Source organism: Leucoraja erinacea, chromosome 19 (assembly GCF_028641065.1).
Source record: "Leucoraja erinacea ecotype New England chromosome 19, Leri_hhj_1, whole genome shotgun sequence".
Taxonomy (NCBI): domain Eukaryota; kingdom Metazoa; phylum Chordata; class Chondrichthyes; order Rajiformes; family Rajidae; genus Leucoraja; species Leucoraja erinaceus.
In genome coordinates this window covers 27,152,999-27,177,474 of record NC_073395.1, presented here as the reverse complement: position 1 = coordinate 27,177,474, position 24,476 = coordinate 27,152,999, and the positions used below count along the sequence as shown (strand labels likewise).

General features: G+C 40.7%; 1 protein-coding gene across 2 annotated transcripts in view; it reads left to right on the top strand.

The window, feature by feature from the left end:
• The window catches only part of tmem117 (transmembrane protein 117), a 269,354-nt gene that overhangs the window by 211,549 nt on the left and 33,329 nt on the right, over window positions 1-24,476 (top strand). For both annotated transcript variants that reach the window (XM_055650707.1, XM_055650708.1), the window contains exon 6: window positions 4,270-4,429. In XM_055650707.1, coding sequence (XP_055506682.1) covers window positions 4,270-4,429 — 160 coding nt within the window. The remainder of the gene's footprint in view (window positions 1-4,269; window positions 4,430-24,476) is intronic.

The window sequence follows — 24,476 nt, the reverse complement described above, 5'->3', positions numbered from 1 at the left end:
CCCCCTCCCCCCCCCCCGCGGCCCAGCACGGCACGGCGACAGTTGCGAGCAGCTAGGCAGGTGGGCAGGCGGGGACAAGTCGAGCGGCAGCAGCCGACCGTCAGGTAGGCCGGGGATGAGCCTAGTGGTGGCCACACACACACACACACACACACACACACACACACACACACACACACACACACACACACACACACACACACACACACACACACACACACACACACAACACACACACACACACACACACACACACACACACACAACAAATAAGGGAGGAAGGAGCTGCAGAGGAAAGGAGGGAGGTAACTAAGGGGGAAAGGAGAGGTTGGGGGAGGGGAGGAGGAGGGGGAAATATTCTGGGGAGGTGAGGACGGAAAGTGGGGGGATTGAAGGGGAGGAGGTGGAGAGGGGGGGGGAAAGTGGGAGAGGTGAGAGGGAGTGTGGGGGAGGAGGGGGAATAGTGGGAGTGGAGGGGAGGGGTGTGGGGAATAAAGGGAGAGGAGGGCAGTGGGGGAGGGAGGGATAGTGGGCAGATAGGGGCGGTGAGGAAGGGGGGATAGAGGGATAGGATGGGGGTAGGGAGGGGACAGGAGTATGGAGGGAGGGAGGGACTGAGGGTAGGGGAAAGGAGAGGGAGGGTGAGGTGAGGGAGGGGTTTGGGAGGAGAGGGGAAAGAAGAGGGAGGGTGAAGAGGAGGGGGAGGGAGTGCTGGGGATGAGGGGAAATAAGCTGCACCTGCACAGTTGGGGGCTATGTGTGAGTGGTGAAATATGGCGTTGGGGGAGCAGACCCGTCTGCACTTAGTCTAGTGCCAACTAATATCTGGCGGCAACAGCAGGGCTGCCAACTCTCACGCTTTGAGCGTGATACTCACGCCCTCAAGCAAACTCTCACGCCCTCACGCTGATCAGAAATTTCTCACGCTCAGTGGTGAGAAATTTTGTGATCAATGAAAATTTCAAAACTCGGATAAACTGCATGGTCCGCGGTTGTTTGAGAGCCGGGGCTGCGGGAGGGATGGGAGCAGAACCAGCGGCGGGAACAGATGCGGGGAGCCGAGACTGTCGAGTGTTGGCGGGGCTGACGCTGCAGCTCCGTTCATGGAGCACTCCGGACAGTGCGAGTGTCCCGGGCCGCGGAGCCGTCGGAAGCGCCGCTGCCACGAGAGTCTCTGTGCCGAAGGGACAGAATCTCAAAGGGAGGTGGAGAGAGAGAGAGGGGAAGGAGAGAGGGAGTTCCATACCAATGGGAGGGGGACTGCAAGGCAGCAACTCTCCTGCTGCGCCACTGTGCAGCCCGTAATCTTTAACAAACTTGAACTCTGGAAGGCCCTGTGGAGTCACAGCAAGAGTCAGAAGAAATCAGCAAATCACCTGCAATTAGTTGACATTTCCATTAAACATCATTGCTAGGGAAAGGTCTTTCTTGCTGCTGAAATGTGTACTCTGGTTTGGCATCCGTGCCCAAACAGGCGTAATAGAAATTAATTTTGCAGTTAATGAAGCTAATGGGTTTTTTTTAATGAGGAAGAACTGGATTATACCGTGCCAAGTTTCTACCCACACTTTCTCTGATCATGGCTCTCTGAGGAAGCATGTTGATTAGTGTGCTGTAGCATCACTTCTTCTGTAATGCAGTTTTGTGTGTGTGAATGTGTAGTGTATATATGCTGTGTGTGAATGTGTGTATATATATATATATATATATATATATATATATATATATATATATATGTGTGTGTGTGTGTGTGTGTATGTGTGTATATATATATGTGTGTGTGTGTATATATTATATATTTGTGTGTGTGTGTGTATATATATATATATATGTGTGTGTGTGTGTATATATATATATATATATATATAATACAATTTTAATGGATTAATACTGTGAAACAAATTTCATAATTCTTTGTGTAGTACCATAGAGCAACTGCTCACAATATGGAATAAATGTCACAAAGTTTAGAAACTGCAGTTTGTATGTTGGACAGAACACTCAATATATGCCATTATATTTGTTGTTCAATATCCTCAGTAATTTGTTTACACATTACGTGCTTCTTGAATGGCAGCCACATTTTGCTAAGTTTGATGGACTTTGTGTGCAATCAATCCTTCTCATTTAACAACTGTTAATGCTGCTAGTGTTGCAGATCAGTTGGACAGGCTATTTGTCCAACTAAGCAAATGTGTTGTTTAGATGATAAGATGATTGTTAGAAATGTTATGGTGCAATGTAAAGCTTTCATGTCTGATATGATTTCATAATGGAAAAAACAACTCTAAAAGAAACTGGCAGCTCCAGAGTACCCATTGGTAAATTGTATTCTGATGCATCATTGTATTCTGATATTTCATGTTTTTTTGCTGTGGTTGTGTATTAGCACCACTGATCATGCAAGAGAAGCATCAGTGTGTAATGCAATTTCATGTTTTTTACTGAATCTTTATAACATGCATGACTTGAAGATGCTGAGAATCTGGTTCGGGGTAGATGGGCATGTAACAAGAACAGGCTGGAGTGTATAACCATGGTAAAAGAGAAGTTGGGAATTGGACTGTGGCACTCCCTCTTAATCATTGTTGTTTATAAGCTGTGAAGGTGGACGATGCCCTGATCCTAATGGCCACCGTTGTTTTGTGACAGCATAAACCTCTGTGTAAAGTCTGGGTAGACCACCAGTGTGTTGATGTTCTATCTGTCCCTGATGTTGCAAAACATAGCTCCAGCCTCATTGCTTTTGAACATTCCATTTAGTTGGACCACGTGGCATTATTTAATTCTGCAGAAAAATACTTTGCCCAAGCTGATCATGCAGTTGACTGCACAGAATGCCCTTTAGGCTTTGTGAGAAATGGAGATAGCAGATCCCGTTAGATGGTCCTCTTAGTAGTCAAACACAATTTCAATCCCATCTCATGCTGACCTTGAGATGGCTGCATGTATGGATGAAACTGTCAATCTCATAATTGTGTTCTGTTCCTTTGTAACAAAGGTTTGGACATTTCCCTGTCCAGATTCATCTTGAACAGTTATTTAAAACAAGTCTCAGTGTTCTATGGAATGAACATTGAGGCATACAATGACTGCTGCTGAAAGATTATCAATTCAATTTTGCCTGAAATGTATTGGTCTTCCAGGACAAGGAGGTGGCAGCAAGCAAATGCTGCAGGCTGGCACAGTGCAATGTGCAGGAGTATAACATGCTGCAAACTGGCACATTGCAATGTGCAGAGGTATGTCCTAAGGGAAAGACTGAAGGTTTTGCAGTGTGGGTAAATAACGATCATCCTGATCTGGTTGCAAAGTATAATAACATCAGCTTTTTACTGAAGGAATGTTGAAGAATGAAACATCATTGACCCATTGACTTATGGTAAATATTAGAATCAAATATATGTTTGCTACAGGATCAATGCAATATCCCAAATTGTATAGCAATTTTTTAATGAATGAAATATATTTTTGGGAAAGAAACATTGCACCATGCATTCATGTTGAAATATCCGGCTTGAATATCGGAGCAGACCTTAACAAGATGGCAATAGGCAGCCCAGTAATCTGGTCTTATGTGAACCACTAATGATGCAAAATCTGGAAGTTTAACAGATGGTTCTCATGTCTTCAATGTTGTAGGTAAGGTCTTCTTGCTTTGGGAGCAAAAATGAGATTGGACTGGGCAGGTGGAAGATTTACAAGAACAATCCTCAGTCTAGGCAATTGCCACAGATGATGACCACTGTCCTTTTGAAATGAAAGGTGTCTATTCCCATCTCCTATATGAAGCAAAAGCAGCATCCAAATTCACCTTAGTCATTGAAGCAGATTCTCTTGGGGACCAAAGACATGTTTATATGCTGCACCCTCCAATCAATCAATTCAAAACACATGACGAGCTTCTTCCATATGAAAGATGGCATCATAACGTTTGTACGTTTTAGGGCATTGTGCTGATGATGTGCAGTTGGTGCATGTATTGCACAGGCCATGAGTTCACACCAATGATGTTAGTGCATTGCTTGTAGTATGCAAAATCAATATGTTCCCAAAAGTTTTCTTGCAAAACTGAATGTGGTCCTCCTTATAATAGCATGTGTGTCCAGGCCCAACAAATATGAAGAAGGTTACTACTTTTTGAAATAAAATCTTCAATTTTTGAAAAATTCAGATAAATAATGTTGAGAACTGCTGGAAAGTTTGACACATTCCTTATGTCATTTTCTAAGCAGCAGATGAGAATGTCTCCCTCTTTTCTACTCACAGGTCGGTCCTGATCACCTTGACAAGTGTCGTTGTGGTCGTCATCACCACTGATTGGATCAGCTGGGACAAGTTGAATCGGGGATTTTTGCCAAGTGATGAGGTGTCCCGAGCATTTTTGGCCTCGTTTATCCTTGTTTTTGACCTCCTTATTGTCATGCAGGTACTCACAAATCTTTCTGAAACCTACAATTTGTTTTCTACAGTTGCATTATGCATGATTCAGTTACCAAGCAAAACAAAAGCCTTAAAATTAGACCTTTAAATTGAACTACATTATTATATTGCAATGACCAGGTATCCATCAATATAAATGATTACTTATTCTAGACAGAGTTCTATTATCCCATTTCTACCAGTGTATAAAGGACTAGGCATTTGTCTACGTATTTGATTGCTCGTGTATGAACAGGGCACAGTTGCCTAATGAAGGGTGTCAGAGAGATGTATTTTCTTAGTATTCTTCTATTTTTCCAAGAATTTTAATGCATTTGCTTTGATTTAAAAGAAGTTTTGTTGCTCATTACTGCCATCAGTAATAAGCATACAAAGTAAATAATGAAACCTTGCCAACAATGACTGGCTAGGTGACACCCACCATTACTTGTTCTATTATCCATGCGGTTACCGTGAAATAAAAAATCTTTCCTTCTAAAATACTTCAGAGGTGGATGTTACAAGAATAAACCACCACCAATGTCAACATTGCAACTAACTGACATTCAGAAAATTTATTAGATCCTAAAAGCTTCAGTTTACAGAGCTAACCTTAAATTTGCAGTATTCTTTGCCTTAAAATCCTGTAAAATGTTGTTGCAAATATTGAAAAATATGACGATATTCCTTCCACTGTAGTTTGTTTTAGAGTTAGGGGCAAGGCTTTCTTCTCACTTGCCTTTCAGCCAGATTTCAGTTTGAATTTATTTTAATTATTTCACCACGTACTGTCAGTAAATGATGAACTTCATCTCTAAACTATCTATGTTTTGCGTTTAACTGAAGATATTACATGATATTTAGATTATAAAGGTTTGAATATTATCTGGAGTCACGATGTTCCATTTTGCAAGATATGGTAAGGCGCCTGCATATGTTCTACTTTTCACAGTGCAGCTGGCGACATGTCATCATGGTTATCTCAATAGAATTAAGAGCCATACAGCGCAGAAACCGACCCTTCGGCCCAACTTGCCCATGCCAACCAAGATGCTCCATTTATGCTAGTCTCACCTGCCTGCATTTGGCCCGTATCCAGCAGAGTAAATGTTGCCTTCAAGCTTCAACTTGTAGAAACATAGAAACATAGAAGATAGGTGCAGGAGTAGGCCATTCAGCCCTTCGAGCCTTCAATATGATCATGGCTGATCATCCTGTACCTGCCTTCTTCTCTCCATACCCCCTGATCCCTTTAGCCACAAGGGTCACATCTAACTCCCTCTTAAATATAGCCCAATGAACTGGCCTCAACTACTTTCTGCGGCAAAGAATTCCACGGATTCACCACTCTCTTTGTGAATATTTTTTTTCTCATCTCGGTCCTAAAAGACTTCCCCCTTATCCTTAAACTGTGACCCCTTGTTCTCGATTTCCCCAACATCGGGAACAATCTTCTTGCATCTAGTCTGTACAACCCCTTAAGAATTTTGTAAGTTTCTATAAGATCCCCCCTCAATCTTCTAAATTCCAGCGAGTACAAGCCGAGTCTATCCAGTCTTTCTTCATATGAAAGTCCTGCCATCCCAGGAATCAGTCTGGTGAACCTTCTCTGTACTCCCTCTATGGCAAGAATGTCTTTCCTCAGATTAGGAGACCAAAACTGTATGCAATACTCCAGGTGTGGTTTCACCAAGGCCTTGTACAACTGCAGTAGGACCTCCCTGCTCCTATACTCAAATCCTTTTGTTGTGAATGCGAACATACCATTCGCTTTCTTCACTGCATGCTGCACCTGCGTGCCTACTTTCAATGACTGGTGTACCATGACACCCAGGTCTCATTGCATCTCCCCTTTTCCTAATCGGCCGCCATTCAGATAATAGTCTACTTTCCTGTTCTAGCCACCAAAGTGGACAACCTCACATTTATCCACATTATACTGCATCTGCCATGCATTTGCCCACTCACCCAACTTATCCTAGTCACCTTGCCGTCTCCTAGCATCCTCCTCACAGCTAACACTGCCCCCCCCCCCCCCCCCCCCCCCCAGCTTCGTGTCATCCGCAAACGTGGAGATGTTGCATTCAATTCCCTTGTCCAAATCATTAATATATATTATAAATAGCTGGGGTCCCAGCACTGAGCCTTGCGGTACCCCACTAGTCACTGCCTGTCATTCTGAAAAGGACCCGTTAACTCCTGTAAGGAGTGAAGGGATAAAAGTTCACATCCAGATTTCACCATACGTTTAGTAATCAACTTGTGGATATTTTTGGATTTGTTTATGGGCTGAATTTGCCAGTAATACAGTGTGTGTTGGCCATTCCAGGAGACAGTTAAGAGATATCGATGGATTGGAAGTCACAGATGGTCCAAATCAGATAAAAAATGGCAGGTTTCTTTCCTTCTGAGACATTGGGGAAATTGATAGGCTTTTTCCAATTGTCCAGCAGTATTATGATCAATAATACTTCTATAAACTATCTTTTTCAAAGTTATTTTAATGGGTGAATTTAAATTCTTCAATGGCCATAGTCCGATTTCAACCTGTGTCCCGGTGATCAAATCCAGTCTAGTAATGTAAACAAAAAGCTGTCAAATCACTTTAATTTTTATAATGTATAGCAAGGGCTTACAAAGTATTAAAAATAAAGGCTTACATGTAATAAGTTCCTTTCATGTCCCCTTCAGAACATTCGAATTACTTCACAATCTATGAAGTTCTTTTGAAGTCCAGTGTTTGGAGGAATATAGTAACTGTGTTAGTGAATTTGTGCATAGCAAGCTGGTAGAAACAGCGATGACTAAATAACCTTGCTGAAACATTCATTTCCAGTCAGTGCCATCAAAAGTGCCTGAAGTTGTGGCACACCTTGTACTCAGCCTTAAGATTCAGTTTCATGGACTCGGCGGAACTAGATTTCAAAAGTGGAATAGAATTTAGATAAATAACTCACTTTCAATTCCAGCAGCTTCAAATTTAGGTAACTTTAGATAATATTATTTTTGGACGGACTTTATCAGTAATGTCTGGTAGTTTATGTAAATGATTCTCATTAACAGTCCTATGTCTACTACTTAAATTAACTTCTTAACTCTTACGTAACTCAATTTAGTGATGACCCTCACTTTATTCATTACTTGTACAAGGACGGGCCAGTGGTGCATGCAGTAGAGCTGCTACCTTACAGCGCCAGAGACCCAGGTTCGATCCTGACTTTGGGTGCTGTCTATACGGAGTTTGTACTTTCTCCCCGTGACCACGTGTGTTTTCTCTGGGTGCTCCGGTTTCCTCCCACTTTCCAGAGACATGTAAGTTTGTAGGTTAATAGGCTTCAGTAAATTGTCCCCAGTGTCTTCGATAGTATTATTTTATGGGTGATCGTTGGTTGGCGTGGACTCCTTAAACTAAACAAAACTCCAATTCCTGTGCCCTTTTTGCTTCCACTTCTAGGGCTTTATTTGTATATGATCAAAGTTTTTAATGATTATTATTCTTCATGCTTTGCTTATTTCACGTATTTCACTTGTGTGTTGAAAAGATGGTAATGCAAGTGAACCTTCTCCCTTTGGTGTTCCTTTCATGAGAGGTTTACATAGGCAAAATCCACCTTTATTTTTCTTTAACGTCCAGGACTGAACTACTCACCAATTGCATGTCCTCACCTCGCTTTCTTAATGCCACATTCACATCAGATTCAGCTTGATCCCAATGTGCACAAACCACTTCATACCTGACTACCTACTTGGTGGCTGGCATGGGACAGGTGGGCTGAAGGGCCTGTTTCTTTGCCGTGCGACTCCATGAGGAAGAGGAAATGTTAAATAAAACAAAACACGTCAAACAGAAATGGCTGTCATTTGGAAATTGAGTTATTTTCCCTCTGAGATGTGTGATAAATTAAATAATTTAGGCGCTGAACATTAAAGGAGAACAGGTAATATAGAACACATGATGTATGCAGAAATTTTATGTAGGTGGAAATAATCTAGCACGCTTGGGTGAGTTACCCGTTTCTGCGAAGCCAAGCATGTTAAAGAAAGGCTCCATATCCCGAGGAAACGATCATATTTTATCCATTTCTGACATGATCAGCAAGCCTTTTGCAGTTCTCTTCTGTCATATAACATAAACATTAATTTGATATGAAACTGACCTGGAGCTGACAAAGCAATAAATGGAAAAAAGATTTAAGAGTTGGAAGTGAACCAAGAGTCTGATAAGAAGAAAGTTGTTATCAAATCAATTGAATATGTGTGAGAATGATATGGTACATGGTTGTCACTGTGGTTTTCACACAGAGAGTGGTGAATCTCTGGAACTCTCTGCCACAGAGGGTAGTTGAGGCCAGTTCATTGGCTATATTTAAGAGGGAGTTAGATGTGGCCCTTGTGGCTAAGGGGATCAGGGGGTATGGAGAGAAGGCAGGTACGGGAAACTGAGTTGGATGATCAGCCATGATCATATTGAATGGCGGTGCAGGCTCGAAGGGCCGAATGGCCTACTCCTGCACCTAATTTCTATGTTTCTATGTTTCCTAGTAAGATCACGCTCAAAAGGATGCCAAAGACCTCAGAAAGTATCACTCAAAACATTTTGCGAGAAGATTGGAAGTTAAAGATTGTTGTTATTTTTTGGTAGGCAATCACTTAGCTTTGAGGAAGACTTGCTTCCAGTCCAGTGGAAGTTGCCTGTGCATGAATTATTTTAATGTGGGATGGATGTTTCACACCAGCTACTGCACAGACCTGATGGAACAAATCTCCAAACCTATGGCCCAGGTAATTAGAAACCCATAGACGTGCAAATATCTGGTGCGCACACACACCATAGATGGAATTTGACTGTATACACACATCATATAGATACATAATCCTACCCCATCCATTTCCTCAGACTATTCCAGCAACCACTCACCCACCCTGCCATCTTCAGTGCTCCCCTCCCTTGGTCTCTCCCATTCTCTTGCTCCACCTTCATTTCAATGCCTACCTCCCCACATAACCTCTTTCTTCATGGGCTATACATTCTTTCTCTCCCCCTAAATCCTTCCACTCTTTCCCCCAAATCATGACAACCTCTATGCGAGGTTATGTCCCAGTTACCAGCTGCTTGCCTCCACTAAAGGTGAAGTCGCCCAGTGACTACTGCTACTTGCCCTCTTCAGGGATGTTTCCTGAAGGCCACTTCATTTTCCTGACTTCCCACTCTCCACCAACAACTGTGCCACCACTAGTCCAAGCATTTGCACAAGGTCAGATGGAACCACCATATACTGGGGGTTTATTTTAGTGTTTAGAATGGAGGGCAGAGAATGCGATCCTCTCCTGGTCAAAACACAATGATAGGAAGGCAATAACTACAGAGAGGACAAGTACCAATAGAATATAATTTAATATAATGAATGGATAAATTGAATGGAAGTTGGCGAAAAATTATAGCACTCATTCGGTTTGGAACTCGCTGCCTAAAAGTGGTAAAAGCTGTAACTGAAAACTACAGCAGACCGAGAACTGTGAAGCGGGATTACTTTAAAGTCTCTTTCTAGCTGGCATCGACACGTAATGAACACAAATCTGTCAGCATGGATAAATACAAAGACTACAATTACGAGTTTAACATTGTGGTTTGGGCATTTTGTGATTTAAATACACAATGCTGACATCTGAAAATATGATGAACTACTTTGAGAAATCACAGCAGGCTGGAAACACCTCCACAAAGCCCACTGGCCTTGCTGTAGTCCACAGTTCCTGCATTGATGGGCTCAGTAGTCACACTCATGGGTACTGTCTATTAATGGAGGAATCAAATTGGTGATGACTAGCCTCGAAGGGAAGGGTGGTAACCTTGACTCTGGAGGCAAAGGCATGCCCATTAAACAAGACCCTATTCCCAGAATGCCTTCTGAAATACCATATCCTCTATACATTTATCGGAAGAAGAATATACTTGCAGGAAGTTGTGATGGAAACATGTTCAAAGAAGATCTTGTATTGTACACTCATGCCAAGTCTGTTATCTTTGGTAAAGCACAAGCCATTGTGACTCTCAACCACCTGCCACAAATTAATTCCAAATGATTGCTGCAGATCACTAAATACCCCCCTGTTTGATGTTCACTGCATCAGAATGGTCAACCAGGCACTTTTCTCATATCGACTATATTTCAGCAAAGGAGAGGCCTTATCTTGGCCAAACGCATTGCAAGAATAATGGCTTCCTTTATCTCTAAGCATGTGCTCGTAAGGGATCCTCTCAATAATAGCTCTATTTTATTAACAGAAAAGGCACCCACAGCCAATGTGGTGGTTCATCAAAATCTGTTCCACATGCTCAAGGCAACGTATCCTGGCAGGATCTGTAACACATTCACCCTGTGGGAGATTGAGCAGCCAGACATCTTAAGAGGCCTCCAATGCCCAGGGATATGGTTTCCAGGGGAAATAAATATCATGTTTTCCTGGCTCCTCAGTTCCGTGAGATTCGCTTGCATTACTGTAGAATACCACAACACCACCTGAGCAACAGCATGTGAGTTCCAGAATCAGATGCCAAAGGCATGCTCAAGATGCATATTAGATGTCTCCATCTGTCTGGCAGTATATTCCAAACAAAAGTGTAGATTTCAACATGTGCATTGAATGTTTCATGATCTAATCATGGGTAAGGCGCAGGAAGTTCTAGAGAAGGAAGAGGAAGATATTCAAGGGCCAAAGACCCACGGGAAGAAGATAAGGAATCATTCAAAGTGTTCAAAAGGAGGACTCCCCAGATGATCCAACACGCCAGTTACCCGTAGTGGGAAAGAGGGAAGCCAGCAAAATCAATAAAGAACTCCCTTACAAAGAGATGTTTCTCATTGCCTCTTGCAGAGAGGGACTTCCACAATACAGTTTCTATCATCATGTAATTCTCCAAAACTTAACTAACCATTACCATAATATGACTGTTCATTTCTCACTTGTTCCTTTGTGGGTTCACATGCACAACTCACTCACTGAAGTGGCTTGCTGCAGAATCTATTATTAAATAGATATTATACATTGGGGCAAAAAGTCAGCTTTTTTTTGCCTCTGTTCCACTATGAAGGTATAATCATTGCTTCAACCTTTGAGCCCTTGTACTTCTGGTCAACATTGATTTTGGTAGGAAGCAGAGTAATCATAACACCTTAGAATAATGTACAACTGTGTTATCTGATTGAACTCCTAAGGATTTAAAGCTGCTCAGAGAAGTAAGCATCTTCGCCTATTCAATCATTAAAGAAAAGAATCATATACATTTCTAATTCAAGGTCATCTTAATCTTAATCCTTTGGACATGGGACAGCAGGAAATGAAATGGTAATAGCTACTTATTCTGGTAAGAAGCTCTTTGTTTCATGCAGCTTTCAGCAGAACAATCTGATCTACCTTTTCTGTGGCCAATCTTTCATAACACATGAGCTCTATCACATGAGTATATCTTCTTGCTTCCCCTTCAAGGTGCAGTCCAAGAATCCCTGTACTAGCAAAGTGGCCATTATATCTGGAGTGGTCAGAACAGGAAGGTAGAAAATATCAAAAGGACAAGATATCTTGGCACCAAGGCTCAGATGTAATCACTGACAGACCAACATATCAACTGAGGCATGAATTTGGAACTCCTGCAATTAAAAGAGAAGCTGTCATTCAGCTATGATCCTCAATGAAAAGGCCTCATTCAAATGAGAGATAGCCTGGAGCAATGTCACAAGGCACATATTCATTTACTAGCTTCCTAGACTAGGCACAGCAACCGTACAGCTATGCTGGCAGATGCCACCGTGATCTCAATTATACCCATCTGATAATGAGTGCAATCACAAAACACAATCTGCCATTTTTCATCTGTGGTGTGTCTTCACTGAAACTTATGGGAAAGTCATGGAAATTTAAAACGGAAAAATAAATTGACAATCTGTCTTTATAATAAACACCCCTGTAGTTTGCACAGTTTACATTCTTATACAGTGGTTTATAGTTCCTCACCTGGGAGGCTGCAGTGTCTATCAGTTGAATGTAAATTGATGTGTGAACTGATGCTGACCACCAGAGGAATGAGTAGGCAATATCACTGTGCCTAGTCACATGTGACAATAAAGGGTTCCTAAAGTATTCCTATTCCAATTGCAATAATGTAACGGTAGGATAACGTTTGGCAGCTTCACCTCTGTATCAACCAGCAAACCCATTGCTGCCAGGGTTCAGACCCTCAAACATTAGTATTAGGTCTCTGTTGTCCTCAAACCTCTGCTTTGAGACATCTCTCTTTGCAGTGAGAAGAGGCCTCTGCTCTCGATAAAGCACTGTGTCCTTGGTGTGTTCTTGCATTTGAGGGAAGATCTCAAGTATACCATATTGGTTTTGTTGGAGAGGGATCTGTTCACATTTGGCTCTCTTCTGCTTATGTTAGACAGCAGTCTGCTGGCATGCTGCATCTCTCCTCTCGTGAAGGCCAATGCGCAGTTCTCAGGAAGCAATTATATAAATATAAATTATATATATAAATATATATATATACATTCCAATATTGGTGGCCAGTTGGGGGGGGGGGGGGGGAGAGGGGCTTCCTGGATCACTAGTATGTGTGTTGTGGGCCAAAGGGACTGGTTTACAGAGGGCTAATATGGACATTGTGAGCTGAATGGATTATTGAGCTGGCAGCTCAGTCACACAGGCTTGGTGGGCTGGCAGCTCAGTCACTCAGGCCTGGTGGGCTGGCAGCTCAGTCACTCAGGCTGGTGGGCTGGCAGAGAAACTGCAGGAAATTCTACCCAAAAAAGGTGAGAGACTCTGCGAGAGAGAAGGGGGAGAGGGTGGAGAATCAATTTTAGACATTTTTCATCTTTTTCTGCAGATCACAGCAATGAAGGAGTCATATGTGAGATCCTGGCCTGGATCTCACATATGAAGGGAGGGAGCCAATGAAGGGAGGGAGAAAAATACTGGGATGAGATTTAATACTTACAGGGGGGAATACTTATTGATGGGTCAAAGGGACTCATCCTGGGCTAGTACGGGCATGATGGGTCGAAAGGGCTCTTTAAAAAAAAATCTGAGTGAAATCTCAATGAAAGGCACTTTTTCTGGACTTTTCCTAGCCTGGCACGGACCTTTTGGGCCAAAATGCTCCTCCTGGGCTAATACGAGCATTTTAGGCAGAAGGGACTGGTTTCTCGGGTAATAGGGGCCTTGTGGGCCGAAATTTGTGGTTTCAGGCAGGCCAAAGAACTCATTTCATTTCATTTCCATTTCCATTTCAATTTCAAGCACAGGGCAGGCCAAACAACTCATTTTACTTCCATTTCCTTTTCCATTGCAGTTTCAAGCACAGGGCAGGCCAAACAACTCATTTCATTTTCTTTAAGGACTAACATATCATTTATTGCAAGTACATTGCAGACTCACAGTTCAGTTGATTCACAGCTTAGAATCACAGTTGTGGCCTCTCCCTCTCGATCTTCCAGAGTGACTGACTCACGTCCAGGCAGCTGGGGTTTTATAGTCCTGCCCCCCCCCCCCCCCCCTAAAGGGGCGTTACCTTCATCAGGTGAGAGGACCAATCAGCTGATCACAAGACTTTTTTAAACACTCATAAATGTTTTACTTTTCATCGATCAGAAAAATCCCCAGGGCTGCCTTAGCGGAGGAGGACTCTGAGTAAGATGGTCAAAAATCATAGCGAACTAGGGTTGCGTTTTTTCTAAAATCAATATACAGTGCAGACATGAAGTGATCAAAATGAGACTTTTAGTTATACATATATATATATACATACCGTATATGCCAGGTGATGATGTTATAAAAATAACCCTAAATTCAAAGAGCCTCTTCCTACAGGGCATTATTTCCTGCACTCCCATGAAACCAGGGGAGCTCTAACTCTAACTAACCTCCTCTCCAACTCAGGCTATCAAGAACAGAGGCTTAGGGTAGTGGTACAGCTGAAGGTGGGGTGAGGGGTAAGAGAGAGAGAGTGTTGAGAGAGAAGGAGGAATCTAAAAAAGGAAGCAAGTGATGTGAGAGGAAGCCAAGGAAGGAAGATTTAGGGAGGGAATAGTTTGAGGTGTTATTGAAACAAGATAGGAAGACTGAAGTGTGTGAGGGAACTAAAAGAAGCGGGGCATAGGAATAGGGGTGGTGAGAAAAATTGGATGTAGGTGTGATCATGAGTGTGTACAGCACTCACTCGCACATCTTCAATTTTCTTAAACATCCTTGTCCCTGGTTCATGATCTTGCTCTGCCAAGAGCCTGGGACAGCTGGACTTTTACAGCCTCCCCATGCTGGAAGAACTCAAGCTTAGTCCTCTTCCACACTTCAGAACTGGAGTCTTCTTCAATCCGAAGGAGCATCTTGGGAAGAAAAAGACATGTGAGTGAACTAAAGTCAATTCCTACCTCACCATCTCAAATAAGCTGCATTTGAATCATTGTAATTGGATGTTCTGGACTTACATAGACAATCCAAACTTGTATTCCTCTCTTAATCCATCATGTAAAATCGATTCCCTTCAGTGACAGTGATTTGTAAACTGAACCAGGATGAGCAAAATATTGCTGAGATGCTATTTCTTTGCAGAAATGTGCCTTTTGTTCACATGTCAAACAGAATTAATGGCTGTTGTGGAGATTGCCATTATCCGACTTATTCAGCCTACTTTGCCATTGAACAAGTCATATCAATGGGTGGAGGTAGGAATCCAAGAGAAAAAGAATGTTAAATAATACAAAATGTATTTGAAAGTAGAAGACATATGAGTGAACTAAAGTAAATTGTTACCTCACCATATCAATAAATGCAAAAGTGTACATCCAGTCACCATACTTCCTTCTTCAGTATTTTGCTTCTCTGTCATTACTATTATTCTGGTAAAATGATTGGGATATTACTTATCCTGTTTCAAAGTCAAACCTTTCAACAGCATCTTTTCATTTTCTGCATCTGCAAAGGTGTGTTTTTTGAATGTGTTTCCTGCTACAGAACCTCAAACTGTCTGAATTGTTATCAGAAAGGGTGAAATAATATTGCCCTTTCATTTCAGCTCTAAACAGTAAAATGCTCTAAACACCAAGCTCGTGGCGTCATGTGGTGTTGTGCAGGAAAGATTTACTGCTTTGAGAGAGCTGAAAGTACACCTCGTCCAATCTGCATGCAATAAGTCAGCTTCTGTAGTGTAGTCTGACAAGCCATGGGCATAGTTAATCTATCACAGGGTGGCGGGACACATAATACAACAAATGTTTTCAGACAGGTTAAATTAAATTTTCAGCCAAATACTGCCCACTTAGCAATCTAAGTGTGTTTTTTCCTTCTAAGATATTTTTGAAAGGGGCAATAGGGGGAAATAGGAAAGAGCTCACACGTGATATCAAAATAATACTAAATATAAATGAGATATTGTGATTTGCTAAAAATTAAACCACTAGTTGTTACTTTAAATGTGATGGTCACCTTTTAAGTAAATCTTCAGCTTGTATTTTTATTTGGACCTTCCATTGCAAATGAATGTGAACTTCTGGTGTGAAGCCAGTAGTGTGGGAACACATGGCTCTCCAGTGCTGGAGTGTGAGTTTGAGATCCAATGGATCTTTAGCTTCCTGATTATCTGCTACACCCTATCTGGTGGTTAATGCCAGCTGTATGTCAGAGAGAGAGAATAATTGATCAAAGGAATCCAGCAATTAGCAACAGAAGAACGCCACATAAAGCAGGTTATGCCTTGGAGTTAAGATGCTTATGGCTGTGAGGAGTATGAATCCAGGGGCAGTCAGGAGTCTTTTATGGTATCCTGAATAGTGTGTCATCATTGTGTAATCATAAGACAACTGGAGGACAGGCAGCATCTCTGGAGAGAAAGAATGTCTGAACATCACCCATTCCTTTTCTCCAGAGATGCTGCCTGTCCCGCTGAGTTGCTCCAGCATTTTGTGTCTATCTTCAGTTTAAACCAGCATCTGCAGTTCCTTCCTACACATAAGACAACTGTATGTGAGTGCCTTGCTTAACCATAGATTAAAAGAAAAGATACTGTAAGAAATTCTACAATGTAAGAAGGGAAATTGTAGAAAGGATCCCAGAGAAAGTAGCTTATAATAATGCCATTATATACTAATATACAAATAATATTACTTAAGACACTGAGATGGTCTAGTGCAAGTGAAATGTTTGTGGCTGTAGGAGTCAATACTTTACAAACTGTCTTAAGAAATCATATGTATGAATCTATTTGCCAAATTAATGGCTCTGAAAATGAAATCATGTTGGCATTATCAAACATAAGTTTAGCACTACACGTTACCAATCCCAGCTGTGGAGGCATTGGTATAGTTGGCTCAATGTAGGACACTGATTTTTTTATTCTTGATCTTAAACCATGTATTTGTATGTAATTTATTTTATGTAATGTCTTGCCTTTTATCTGGACCTTGAGTCTGTAATAAAAAGTAAGTAAGTATTACAAAAGTTATTGTAATAAGAGAGTCAACATGATTTTATGAAAGAGAAATCATGTTTGATACAATTTTTTAAAGGATCTGACCACCAGAGTAGAAAAGAGGAGCCAGTGGTTTTAAGCATATAAATAAGGTACAGATATAAAACCGAAAATAAGACTTTGAAGTATTTAAGGTGGTGTATTACTAACGACAAAAAATAGAGAGTATGAGTAAATGGAGATTTTTCAGATTGGCTACAGATTAAAATCAGATCAATATCTAACAATTAGATATGAAAAATTCATATTAATAATTTTGATGTTACAGCTTTTCTTATCATTTATGTGATTTATGTATAATATGGTTTTTCTCCGTTTGTCTGACTCCATATGCCTGTGATACTGCTGCAAGCAAGATTTCCATTGTATCGGTACCTGGATTCAGACAAACGTGACTTGATGATGCAATGTTTGGTGAGCAATGAGCCACAAGGAGGATGTAATATGTTTGCATTGGCAGGTTTAAGTGTGTAGGCAAGAAGGGAGCAAATAAGTTATAAAGTGGGGAAATGCATTTTAGTCTGAAAAATAGAAAAATAAATGTTAAAAAGGCAGTCTGCATTGGTATAACTAATGGTGTAAGAAAAACTAACTTGCAAGCATAGTGAACATTTTGGACTGCAATTATAACAGGATATCATACAATAGTTAAGAATCAACTGTATAAGGATTTGGTGAAATTACAACTGGAGCTCTCTGTACAATTGATTCCTGAGATGGCAAGGGTGCCATATAATGAGAGAGTGAGAAAGACTGGCTCAACTTTCACTGGAATTTAGGATAGGAGGTGATCTCATTTCATCAATGATTCTGACATGATACTGATAAGCTATTACTCATGCCTGTATGGTCTAGAACAAAAGGCCATTACTACTAAAATGCACCATGCCATATGATAATATATTGTAATATTGTTTGCATTGTACTTGCTGTTCAGTTCTAATTATGGTTACTTAGCCCTGACGTGACATGGTGAGTCTATGTTGATCTTAGCTACAGAATATAGGAACTCAATCATAAGCGCTCAATCATTTAATACATTCAGATAGAGATGGATACATTTTTTACTGCAATAATAATTAGAGGATATAGGGATCAGGTGGGAAAACAGAGTTGAGGTACAGGATGAGTCATTAATATCCTGTGTGCCAGACCAGAAGTAGGGGAGTGGGAGGGAGGGAGGTGGGAGTGGGTGGGAGGGAGGGAGGGGGGGGGGGAGGGATGGGGGAGGAGGGAGGAGGAGAGGAGGAGAGGAGAGGAGGGGGTGGGGGAGAGGTTACCCACTCCTGTTATTTCTTATCTTGTGTTACACAATATAGAAGTGGAATTTGTATTTATTATCAAAGCTCTCATTAGAATCAGTTGGGAAATGTGTCTGCCAACAAACCAAGTGCCAAACCCAAATCAGCTGCAGTGGATCGTGAACATGAGCTGTTCCACTTAAATTACTGCCCCAATTAATTTTCCAATCTTCAAGAATCATATTCACCCTCACAAAATAATCTGCCTTTAAGGCCTGTTGACACATGTGGATCTGATCTTTATAGATCTTTCCCAGACTAATGCAACATTTATTGATAAAATAGAAGCATAAAAAATCATTTAACAACATGAATTACATTCTTATGTGCCTCTCTGCATGACCACCATTCACCTATTAAATAAATGACTGGAGAGCAGAACAAACTTTGTCGTTAAAAAGCAGGCTGAAAGTTTCCCTTTCTTCTGTAAGCTTCTTGAGAAATCAAGATATCAGTTTAGTTAATCTAGGTGAATTTTCATTTTTGAAGCAGTGGCTCTACTCAATAACCAAAAGTCTGTAGCCTTGTTTTGTTCTGGTATTTTTCATTCACATGTTTAAACTATAATGTTTTATTCTTAATGTTTTAATGTTTTATGTTTTATTCTTAATGGTTTACTGTATGTCGTGTTGTTACTTGCGAGTGGAGCACCAAGGCAAATTCCTTGTATGTGTACATACTTGGCCAATAAACTTATTCATAAATAGAAAATGTTGACATAGAATCATAGAAATATACAGCAAAGAAACAGGCCCTTTAACACAACTCGTTCCGGCTGACCAAGTTGGTTAACCGAGCTAATTCCATTTGCGTGTGTCTGGCCCATATCCCTCCAAACCTTTCCTATCCATCTAATTTCTAGGTGTCTTTTAAATTTCATTTTTGTATCACTTCTTCTGGAAACTCATTCAATACGTGCACTGCCCTGTGTGTGTAAAAGTTGGCCATCGGGTTCCTTTTTAAATCTTTTCCCCCTTTACATAAACATATGCTTTCTCGTTTCAGACTCTCTTACTCCTGGGGAAAAAATAGGGACTTTAACCCCTTGTGATTTTATAAACCTCCATAAGGACATTCCTCAGCCTCCTACCATTCAGAGAAATAAGGCCCAGCCAACCCAGCTTATTCTAATTGAAACCTGATAACATCTCTGTAAATTCTTTTGTTTGCACCCTTTCCCATTTAATGACATCCTACCAAAATAGGGCAACCAGAACTTTTCATTGTGCTTCAAATGTGGCCTTACCAATGTCTAGTACACTGTAGCATGATTAACTAAGTCTAGACTGTGGAAGGTAAACATAACAAATGCATTGGTATGGTGTTGGTACTTTCATGGAACTATTTATTGTGTAGGTCCTGCCCTGGGTTGTCTTACCCAAATGCACCACTTTGTATTTATCTGAATTAAACTCCATTTGCCTTTCTTCGACCTGTTGGTCCAGTTGATCAAAATCCTGTTGTAATCTTAGATCGCCTTCTTTGCTGTTCCCCGTACCACCAATTTTAGTGTCAGTCACAAACTTACTGATCACGCCACCTGCATTCATAATCAAACCATCAATAGAAATACCATACAGTGAACCCAGCACAAATCTCTGTGGCACGCTGTTAGTTAAATACCTCTGGCCTGAAAAGAACCCTTTCTTATTACCCTCTGAGTCCTAACTTCAAGGCTATTTGTATCTAGTTGGCTCGCTCACTCTGGATCCCATATAATTTAACCTAATAGACCAACCTACCATGCAGCACCTTGTCCAAGGCATAGCTAATGTCCACAAAGACAAAGTCTACCACACTGCCCTCATTAATTTTCTTGGTGACCTCTTTAAAAAATCTCAATCTGAGATTGTCTACAGTTCCTAGACATTTCCTTGCAGCCTTTCTTAAATAGAGACATAACATTAGCCACCATCCAGTTTTCTGTATCTCCCCCGTGACTATCAATAATACAAGTATCGTAGCTAAGGGGCAGCAATTTCTGCCCTAGCCTCCCACAACGTCCTCAGATAAACTTGATCAGGTCCTAGAGATTTATCCAAGTTGATGCATTTTAAAACAATCAGCACTCCCTTTTCTGTAATATAGACTTTCTTCAAGACATCACTATTAACCTCCCTATGTTCCCTAGCATCCATGATAAATACAGATAAACAATATTCATTTAACACTTTGGTCATCTCCTGTGGCTCCACACATATACTACCTTGTTGATCTTTAAGGAGCACTATTTTCTTCATAGTTACTTCTTTGCCTTTAATATACTTGTTGAATCTCTTAGGATTCTCCTTTATCTTATCTACCAAAGCTATCTAATGTCTCTCTTTTGCCTTCCTGATTTCCTGCTTAAGTGTACTTGTACATCCCCTCTACTCTGCAAGGGAGTATCACTCTAGAACATTGAGCTGCCGGTCCTGTCCCTCCCTAAATGGTTATGTTTTATTAACATCAACTGAAAGACATTGTGCTAGCTTTCTCAGTAATGTAACAGGCCTGATGACCCAGATTTTGCAGTTTTAACAGCAATGAAAATATCAGAATTCACAGTGTGATAGTGACAGCAACTTTATGATTTTGTTCATGAATATAATCTCTCAAAATGCTGATGTTGCTGTGTCTGACTCAAGCCCCTGTCCCACTGTACGAGGTAATTCAAGAGTTCTCCCTAGTTTCCCCTGATTCCAACTCGGAGAATTACGGTAATGGCCGCTCGTGGGTACTCGGGGCTCTCGTGGACATTTTTCACAATGTTGAAAAATCTTCACGAGTTTACCGCGTTTCCCGGGTACCCGCCGTTAGCGTTACGAGCCGCTAAGAGACGTCCCGAGCACCGACGTTCCCGGTAAGTACATTCTGCGTACTCACCACGAGTCCGATTTTTTTTTTAAACTTGGGAGAACTCTTGAATTACCTCGTACAGTGGGACAGGGGCTTCAGTGTTCCTCCACAGCATATTCTCCTAGCAGCTTCTTTGTCAGGATCGGGGAAAATCATTTGAACTGATGTGAAATACAGCCATTTCTAAACTTGCCCAACTGAGAAATAACCATAAACACTTAGATTAATTGCACAAGGACCAAGTGTTCTTTTATTAGCACACTAAGCAAAAATTCCCACCAAGCAGATGATCTGAATTTATGAATATCAATGGAATTGGTGCATATTGTGATTGCATCACACAAACATTTAAAATATATGGAGATTTTAACATTTTAAACATAAGAGAATTTAACATTTAGATTTGTTTCGTTCCTGTGCTGTACTGTTCTCTGTTCTATGTTAAGATTTAGTTTGTCTTGAATGACATTTCAACTCCACAAGTATTTATGTTATGCTTGATGTTTACATATTTTAATATCTTTCAGACTTCACGAATGTTATCAAAGTTCGATAAATTCCATGGTTATCATGTATCCTTAGGGAGAGACATATTTTACCCTTGACCAGTGCCCATTTCATTGTAAAAGGTAGTAGATTATAAACCATGTACCTAACATAAATCAGAAGTGTTTAATATGGCAGAAGATATCCTCTGACTTTGTCTTTGTTAGTACTGACATCATTTCCACTTGAATCAACTGTGCAAGTTTCCAGATATCCATTCCTGCATTCTTATAACGCTGGTCAAATGCACCACCATAAGCTTTAGATGTGGCCCAAGTGAAGACAATAGTCTCGTGTTGGCAAAGTCTATGTTTTGTTGAGTATTAGGAGATTGCTTAATCCTAATAGTTCATTGAAGAAAGTAGTCATTAAAATGTCACCATTAGCAAGAAGATGGAATGAATAGACATTCTTAATATTTAAAATGAGGCTCGTACATTTATAAGTTTTGGATATTCCACGGCAAATACAATTGTATCTTAGAGACCAACGATTTCTGTTGAACCTTCACATATAAGATCATTGGGCTTCCAAAGGTACTTGTTACAAACTATAATTTGGTCCAAAATTTCTACTTAAATTATCTTTTGTCTCAACAGTATGTTCTTATTCTGCAAAGAATGTGAATATATATATATATCAATTTATTTTCATACTTAAATGCATGCCACTGACTTAGTAACAGAGTTTCAATAATGCTGTTGCTATGCTATCCAAATTGGCAAAAAATAAATTGAGCAAATCAAAGTGACCTTATAAAGCTCAGAATCATATTTGAACTGATTTACATTATATTCCTGTCATAATTGCAAATAACTTTCATCACGGCAGGTGGACGTGTAAATGTTTCATAATTCCCCATCTTCCTCCTCTTCCTCCTCCTCCTCATTCCAGATTTTTAATAAATAATAAAGTTTAAATAAAGAATAATATTTATAGCAAACTATTCACAAGAATTATGGAATTTTAAAATTAAAAGATTCAGTTAATCTGTTCCATTGACTTTGAATTGTTCATTGCCTTGCTATTTAAGTACTCCTATTCATGTTTTAAAAGTCTTCATCACTTTAGAATATTATAATAGGATATCAAACTTTGCTTTAGAAGCAAAGAGGCCTCCAAAGAGAAGCAATGCGAAATGTAAATTACATAAGACATTTACTGCAATACATTGGGCATAGAACACTTAAGATATGTTATCAAGTTATCTTTAACGTCTAATTTCACCCCATCCTCCATGCTTTAAGGTAATTGACGTTAAACCATAATTTTTTTTGTGCTCATTTTAATATCTTTCAGGCTTCACGAATGTTATCAAAGTTCGATAAATTCCATGGTTATCATGTATCCTTAGGGAGAGACATATTTCACAGAAAATGTTATTCTTTTGCCTCTTAATCTGTCCCTTGGGATCAAAGATGATTTTCACCCTCTCTGGTTTTATGGATTCTGAAGGTGCCACGGTGGGATCTGCAGATGGGGCAGGATGTGTCTGATGGGCTCGGTGGGTAGTTCATAAGATGGTGAACTCTTTCCGCTGTTAACACATCAACCTCCGAATGGTGATGAGTCGTGTACAGGAGAGAGATAGAACAGCTAGTTGAGAGAAGCCGCAACAGCAATCTCTCGCTAAACATCAACAAAATGAAGGTACTAGTCATTAACTTCCGAAGTGGAAGTCAGGAGATCACCTGCTTGTTCTCATTGGTGGGTTGCGGTGGAGTTGGCAGTACCAGCTTCAAATTCCTGGGCATTAACATTTCAGATGACCTGTCTTGGCCCAGCACATAGATGTAATCACGAAGAAGGTGTGCCAGTGCCTCTACTGTCTGAGAAGTTTGAGGAGGTTCGACATGTCACCGAACTCTTTAACAAACCTCAACAGATGAACAGCAAAAGTATCCTGACTTGTTGCTTTATGATCTGGTATGGCCATTCCAATGCACAGGAATGCAAGAGGCTGTGGCAGACTCAACCTGGTCCATCATAGGGTACAAGGGCACAGCCTTTGCCACCAGCAAAAGCATCTACATGAGGCACTGCCTCATGATAGCCGGATGTATCATCAAAGATCCCTCTCCAATCCAGGCTTTGCCTTCTCACTGCTAACGTCAGGTAGAAGGTACGGAAGCTTGGGACCACTCCACCAAGTTCAAGAACAGTCACATTCCTACAACCATCAGGTTCTTGAACCAACCTGCATGCTTAATTCTACCTTGACAATGGAACGTCACAGATTATTTCTTGTACTTTCAGGAACTAGTTTTCTAATTGTGTTTTTGCACTAATGCCTTGATTTTGTTTTTTGCAGTCTTTTTCTTTTCACTGTCCTGTACAATCTGTGTGTGTTATATGTATACTTTAATCTGTGTATTGACTGAATCTATGTGCCTGTGATGCTGCTGCAAGCAAGATTTTCATCGTACCCCTATCTCACCGCACTTATACATATGACAGTAAACTCAATTTGATTTGGCTTCTACCTAATACATGAACTAGTGGTGTCAAGAGTGTTTTATTGTCATATGTTCCAAACAGAACAATACAATTCTTACTTGCAGCAGCATAACGTAATATGTAAACATAGTACTCTGTAAACAATATAATAAACAAAAAAAATGTTCCTCTCCTCTTTGAGTGCTCAAGGGCTAGAAATTCCCAGGAGTCAGTGGGAATGATGCCATTGTTCAAGGCTTTCAGTACTGTGTCTTCTGATTGCATGTCCTCCTGTGATATCCTCTTGTGACAGAACTCCAAATAGCCTTTAGGAATCTGGTGTTGGACATGCGAGCAAAGTAGCCAGTCCAACTGAGACTACTGAGTGTTTGTTAGGGCCTTTATGCAGAGAT